The 6,682-nt window shown below is 58.7% G+C and overlaps 1 protein-coding gene across 1 annotated transcript in view; it reads left to right on the top strand.

Annotated features, from left to right (window-relative positions):
* The first annotated feature begins 12 nt into the window (after positions 1-12).
* Positions 13-6,682, top strand: part of DOT1L (DOT1-like histone H3K79 methyltransferase) — a 65,558-nt gene continuing 58,888 nt past the window's right edge. Inside the window, exon 1 of the mRNA XM_012729473.1 lies at positions 13-94. Coding sequence (XP_012584927.1) covers positions 14-94 — 81 coding nt within the window. The 5' untranslated portion in view covers position 13. The remainder of the gene's footprint in view (positions 95-6,682) is intronic.

The following is a 6,682-nucleotide window of genomic DNA, read 5'->3' as shown; positions in this document are numbered from 1 at the left end:
CGCGCGCGCCGACATGGGGGAGAAGCTGGAGCTGAGGCTCAAGTCGCCCGTGGGGGCAGAACCCGCCGTCTACCCGTGGCCGCTGCCGGTCTATGTGAGTAGCTCCCCGTCCCTCCGTCTCTCGCCCCCGGCCGCCGCCCCCGGGATGAACGCGGGTCCCACCCGAGAAACGGGGCGCCTGGAATGTGAATCCCTCTTGGGGACCCCCTGCCCTCCGCCCCACCCAGGGGCCCCGCGGCAGTTCCCGGGCGCCCCCCAGCTCGTGTGGAAGGTGGGCGGCTGGCCGCCCGCCCTGGGGCACAGGCGCGGCCCGGGACGCCCTGGTTGCCGGGGCTGCGCTCGCCGCGCTGCCGTTGCCCTCGTTGGGCCGGGGACCGGGCAGCCCGGGCCGACACCCCGGCCGGCCTCCCCGCCGCAGCGCGCGTGTGACAGGCAGGGTTTGTGTCTCTTCTGACTCTTGTCACTGTCAGTGTGCTCAGGTCTCGGGTTTTTCAGGGCGCGCGTTCCTCCCGCCCGGTTTTTAAAGAAGCAGCCCTCGCGGGCCGGCGATTTTGAGCGGCAGGACCGACAGTACTTTTGGAAGTGAAGAATTCTTTCCCTTAAACTTGAGCGGGTGAGCTGGCCCAACCCTGGGCGGCCAGGCATTCTGCCCTCCAGTTTAAGTGGGTGGGCTGGCAGGACATTTGGACGTAATGGATTCTGCCTCCCAGTCCTGAGTGACCCTTGGAAAATGACAGGCTGGGCGGAAATTTACAAAGGCGCGCCCTGGCGATCCGGGGATGCTTGGGCGCCGGGGCCGGCGCCACGGCCTCTCGTCCGCGGGGTGGTGGCGTGGTGTGCTGTGGGTGGCCGTGACGCTGGGCCCGCGCTCGGGCCGGCGTGGAGAACGCAGCAGGTGCCGGGAGATGGGGCGCCCTTTCGCGCCCACGGTTTGCGGAGGGGACCGGTGGGGAAGCCCGCGCGCCCCGCCCCTCGAGCGCGCTCAGCGTGTCAGTTTTTGGAAACGTCGCGGTCGGGGGCGGGTTCGGGACGCTGGGACAGCCCGAGAGCCGGTGTTGGCTGCTGGCCCCGATTGTCAACGGTCAGCGGGGTTAGCTGCTTCCAGCCCCATAGGCTCAGGAGCTTTCTATTTTTGCTCTTCCTGTGCTGAAGGCGAGGTTGAGCCCTGGCTCTGGCTTTTCCGGTTGGGCAGCTCAGGGTGTGTGTCCGGGCCGGCATCCTGAACAGTGGGCAGGGCGGGAAGACAGCCCAGGCCTCAGAAACTGAAAAGTGGGGGGTCACCTTCCAAACTCCAAACAGCCTACAGGATGCCACCTAGTAGCCGGCCAGTGCATTTAAGAAAACGTGGTGTTTCTTTACCTTTAGTTGACTTTCAGTGTAATTCACTCTCGTGCCCAGGACACGAGTTTCTGACAGGCCCATTGCAGTTTGCAGTTAGATACCGAGGCCGGCCAGCCAGCCCTCCGCAGTTCCGCGGGCGCCCCGTGGTCAGCCTGCCTGCCACCACGGCCCTCCACCTTGTCTCTTTCCCTGAAAGTCGCACTATGGTAGGCGGCAGCTCTGCAGCGCTGCTCTATACTCAGCAGAGCTTGCCTGCGTGCCCCGGCGGGTACCGACGGTCACTCCTGGGCGCTGCTGTGTTGTATTCCACCGTTGGCTTGCTGCGCAGCCTGCCACCAGATCTGATAAGACTTGTGGGGTGTTTCTAGTGTTGAGAAGGGTTACAAAGAAAGCCCCTTCAAACCTCTGCAACCGGTTTTGATGTGAACTCAGGTTTTCACCTGGGAAGTCCTGAAGAGAAGGACTGCTGGCGCCTCTGCTGTCTGTATGTTTGCCATTTCTGCATCTTGGGAATATTAGAAGAGCTAGGAAATTCCTTTTGCCTCTACCCAGGGGAAGTTGCTGCGGCCCTCTCTTTGCTACTGAGAGGAAAATGCATAAGGACGTGGTTGCCTGACTGAATCTTTTATCTGGGGAAGAGCCAGGTCTTGCCAGGAGCGAGTAGGACCTGGCTCTTGGGAGGTGTGGCCAGCGCCTGACAGGCAATGAGTGGGGGCTGTGCTGCCACCCAGCTGCTGTGCGTCAGCAGGCCCTTTCCTGGTGTGCTTGTTCTTCCACCCGGCCATTGGGCAGGGGCTCAGCCTGCTAGGCTCTCTCCCTCTCCGTGCAGTTCTCGGGCTTTGGTGATAACTGCAGTGACATCTGTTACAGCCATTCTTGGCCCCACTAAAGAGTTCTGCCTTCCCTTGGGAAACCTGGGGGCAGCACTTTATGAGTTCGTGTTCTGCAGTGACTCTGTGGTGATCACAGTGAGAGAGTGGGCCGCTTCAGAACTTAATGGCAAGTGGTCACATCTCTGCTGTGATGCGTCTGTGGAAGGGCTGAGCCGACTCACTGGTTCATTTTGTTCATTCTGGGAGCACCTAGTTAGTATCCCACCGACCAGGGTGTGGAGGACAGTAGGCACAGCCTGTAGCTGAAGGAAGGAGGCTTATGGCCACCGTCAGCAGGAGAGAGGCCAGCTGAGGCCAAGAGGGAGGGGCCGCCAGCTTTGCCCCAGAGGTGCAGGGAGGAAGTGCAAACAGCCACAGCTCTACAGCCAGAAGTGTCCAGCCTGGGAGATGGGGGTTTGTGCTTTGACACGTGCAGAGGGGAGACGCCGAGTCTTCCCATGATGACTTGGAGTTTCCGGATACCCACCTGCACTTGACGGTGGCAGTTCTGAGCAGGGTGACCCTCTGTGTTGTGGGAACCGGGTCTCATTTCAGAAGGGACTAGTATTTTTGGTTCCTCCCCTTCCTCCATGACTTGTTGAGGCATGAGGTGGGGGAGCTGCCTCAGGGTGACTGTCTCCACCTTGCTTCCTCCCGGGGAGCCCACGATTCTCTGATGAATGCCCACTGAGCAGTTGTCCTGGCCTCGTGCTGCGGCGGTTGAGGTGGGCGGGTGAGCAATCCCTCTGACTCAGAGGGTATTTTCTGACGCTGATCCCTCTGTGAGGGACTGCCTGGCTTCCACAGGCGGAGGACACATGAATCCCTGTTGACTTGGTGTGACGAAGTAGATGCTTTAAAAGGGGACAGAACAGCAGGAAGAGTGTGGTGTGCCAGCCTTGGCTGGTAAGATTCGTGCCCTGGTTACGGAGACTCTGTGTGGCTCCTCACAGTTCTGTGGGGGCCACGGGAGTAGGAACTTGGGCTGTTCACTAGGGAGGTCTGCTAGCCCAGGCACCCTCTGGGAGCTCCACCCCTTTTTTAAAATTAAAACTTACTATTTTATGAGAATTATAGGGTCCCTCTAGTGGCGCAGGGGCTAAGTCTCAACGCTGTCATGTTATCGCCAGCCACTGGGGCATGAGTTGATCCCCGTCAGGGAGTGACCCCCAGGGCGCAGTAGACCTCTCCTGTCTCCCCGCTGCCTCCTCAGCAGTGGACTTCAGTCAGTCAGCTGTTCTGCTCCCCACTCTGTCTCTGGGGAATACTCTCACCCCCCCCCCCACTGTGGCCTATACCCCAGTTCTTGAATGCATAAGTAAATAAATCTTTTTTAAAAAAGGAAATAACAGAGATCTTGTGTTTTCTTCACCCATTTTCCCCAGTGGTGACATTTTACAAAGCTAAGAATGTGTAATGACATCGTTGACATTGGTGCTGCCCACTTGTAGGGCATCTGGGGTCCCTTAGAATGTGTAGGCCTCCTGCATTGGAATCTGGGTCCTGGGGCCCTTGTGAACCCCAGGGAACTTTTCTTCCTCACGTGTCCTCTTGCATTCTGGTGCCTCCTTCCCCCTTGCAGGTGGCGTGGTCTCCCCATTGGGGGAGACTATTCCTCTTTCTCAGGGTTGCGCACCAGAGACCTCTCTGTGCCTTCTCTGTCCTCTCAGGCTGCCCTTGCCCCTCCTACCAGCAGGGTCTCCTGTTGGCCCACTCCCTGGTGTTTCTTGTTCAGGGGTATTGCCGAGGACCTGACTCATTTCTACAGCTCACATCCCTGAGGCCCTGCTGTCCCCAGAAAGCCCCTGTGCCCGCAGGTGCTCCCCTCACTGACTGGCTTGCCTCTGCTCTGTGTCTTTGGTGACTTTTCTTTCTGACGAGCTTTTTCTCCACTGCCAGATGCTCTTCTCCCCTAGCCGGTCCACTGTCTGCTTCTTAGGTGTGGCTTCTGGCCGCGTGCAGACTTGAGTTCTCCCCATTCACAGCTGGCATCTGGGGTGCTGCAGCCCTCTCCCCCAATCGCAATTCCATAGTCATCACTCTCCAATCAGCAGCCTTTCCCAGCTCCTGGGGAGGGAGCCCACTCTGCACCTCACTGGATGTTCCTCGCCAGTGGACTCACTTCCCGTGGCCGCATGTGTCCCGGGAGTCGCTGCTGGCTAGTGAGTGTCAGATGCCTCCTCCTCCGTGACCAAGTGATGTTCCTCTGTGGGCCGGCCACCTCGCAGCCCAGGTGAAGTGTTGTTCGACTCGCTGGCATGGTGCTACCGGCAGCGCAGCGACTCCTCCTGGAGGTGGAACAGTCAGGGTTCCCAGAGGTACTGTCCCCCGGCGCCTGCTCCCTGGGTAGCCTGTGCTGCAGATGCTGGGCCCTCCAGAATGTGCCCCGGTGAGAGGAGTCCGTGGCCCTGTGCTCTCTCCTGGGGCTGTGTGTTTGGCGTGGACCTCGGTGTACACTGTCCTCGAGGAGGATGTCTGCCAGACCGCAGGATGAGCCAGCCCTGCTGTGGGCTAACTTTGAAGACTTGGGCAAGGACCCAGGCCCTCCTTAGACCACAGATTCAGGGTCACCCCTAAAAGTGCCATAATTTGTAAAGGTAGAGTTAGGTAGTTTGAGGTACCACTGGTGACGGAGCCACGTGTGGATCTCACTGTGGTGCTGTGTGTGTGTGCTCTTTGAAATCCCATGTGCGTCTTGTACTCACTGCACACCTCAGTCCAGGATGACCATAGTTCCAGTGCCCCCACTGTTTTGGGGGCCCATGGCTGCCATGGGGACTTTGTGGCCCTAGACTCCCACTTCCCATGGGGGTTTATTCCTCAAGACCTTTGGTCTTTCGGGGCCACAGAAGGCAGCGTGTCTACAGAGAGGGTGCCACCTACTGGCTAGAGATCCCGCCATCATTGTGGTGGAGTGCTTGGGTGGGGGCCGTAGCCCTCAGGAGAGGTCTGACGCAGCGCCCAGACCCTGCCTAAGGGGCCTCGTTGAGGCCCTCCCTGGTGGTGCAAGGGGTTAAGTCTCAGCACTATGAAGCTATCGTAGTCACTGCAGCATAAGTTCCATCCCTGGCCATGGAGTGACCCACATGGCGTGGCAGACCCTTCCTGTCTCCCCAGAGCTCCCCTCAACAGTGCACTTCAGTAGATCTTCTTCCTGTTGTGCTCCCCACTGTCTGTGGTGAATCCTCTCACCCTCTGCACCTCTACCTGTACCCCAGTTCTTGTATGCATAAATAAATCTTTTTTTTTTTTTTAAAGAGCCCTCTTTGGGGTTCTTTTTAGCAAGTCCCCTTCCACCTCTCTGGACCTGCTCCACTAGAATTCAGGGGATACCTGTGTCCTCCTCTGTTTCCATATTCAAGGGACTTTCTTGAATATCTCTCAAGTGCCTTTCTATGCACTTTGCTAAAGGTGCATTTTGATTTTGCCCAAGTGTGTATTGGGTGGGACTTTCTGGCCCATGGTACATGGTGTGCCCACAGACCTGGAAACTGCAGTTTTGGGCCAGCCTCCGTGGTCATGTGGCCTATGCTCATCAGAAAGGGGAGGACTATCTGCCCTGTGAGGAGAGGTGTCCTGGGGGTGGTGTTAGGAAACCTCCTTCTTGGTGAGTCACTGTGGCTCGGTCTTTATCTGAGAACATTCCCTGACTCATGGGTATACAGAATGGAAAGGCCAGGTGACATGGGGCTGACTCAGCACCCTCCTCCCTGGGGACACATCATCTGGAACCGCATCAGCTGCCCCCATCATACCCTTTTGCAGCGTGACGCTATTTGGGGGCTGTGTAAGCCCAGCTGTTAAAACTAGTAGAGCTCACAGGTGGTGACTGCATGATCCTGACTTCTGCAGCTCCTGGGGGTGGGTACCTTTTCTCTCCCTGCCACTGCTCTGGCATGAATCAGCGCAGTCCCTGGCATTGCCATAGTCAAGTGCGGGTCTTCAGCATTGGTGGACATGTTGTGCCTCGTTGTCCTCCTGTCCCGGGGAGAGCAGACCTGGAGCCTGTGGCAGCCATTGCGTGGTCTGCAGCCACGACCACGGCTAGGGCTTGTCTTGCTGCGGAGCACTGTCTGTGCCCAGTGAGCCCTGCCAGGAGAGCAGAGTGGGAGAAGGCCAGGACACATGGGCCTGGTAGTGTGGGCCAGTCCGTAGGCAGTTTATGGGTGAGGGGCTGTGCCGGGCACTGAGGCCGGGTTGCGGAAGCAGTGCAGCTGGACCCAGATTTGGCCCCTTTCCGACTGAGAGCCCCGCACGGGAGGGCGAGCTTGGTGCCGCCTGGAAGCCCTCGCCAGCGATGAACTCGTTCCTCCTGGCTCACGCCCCACCAAGCTGTGGGTACCTTTGGCGCCTGTGCCCAGCCCTGCCGCAGCCTGCCTGGACTCCTGCCCTTCGGCCTGACCTGTTTCCACTTTGCCCTGAGGTTCTATTTGTTGTCCTCGCCCTTACTGCTGCTGCCTTTCCTTCCT

This window comes from Condylura cristata, unplaced genomic scaffold (genome assembly GCF_000260355.1).
Source record: "Condylura cristata isolate star-nosed mole 26May11 unplaced genomic scaffold, ConCri1.0 scaffold00025, whole genome shotgun sequence".
NCBI lineage: Eukaryota > Metazoa > Chordata > Mammalia > Eulipotyphla > Talpidae > Condylura > Condylura cristata.
This window is presented reverse-complemented; position numbering and strand designations above follow the sequence as displayed.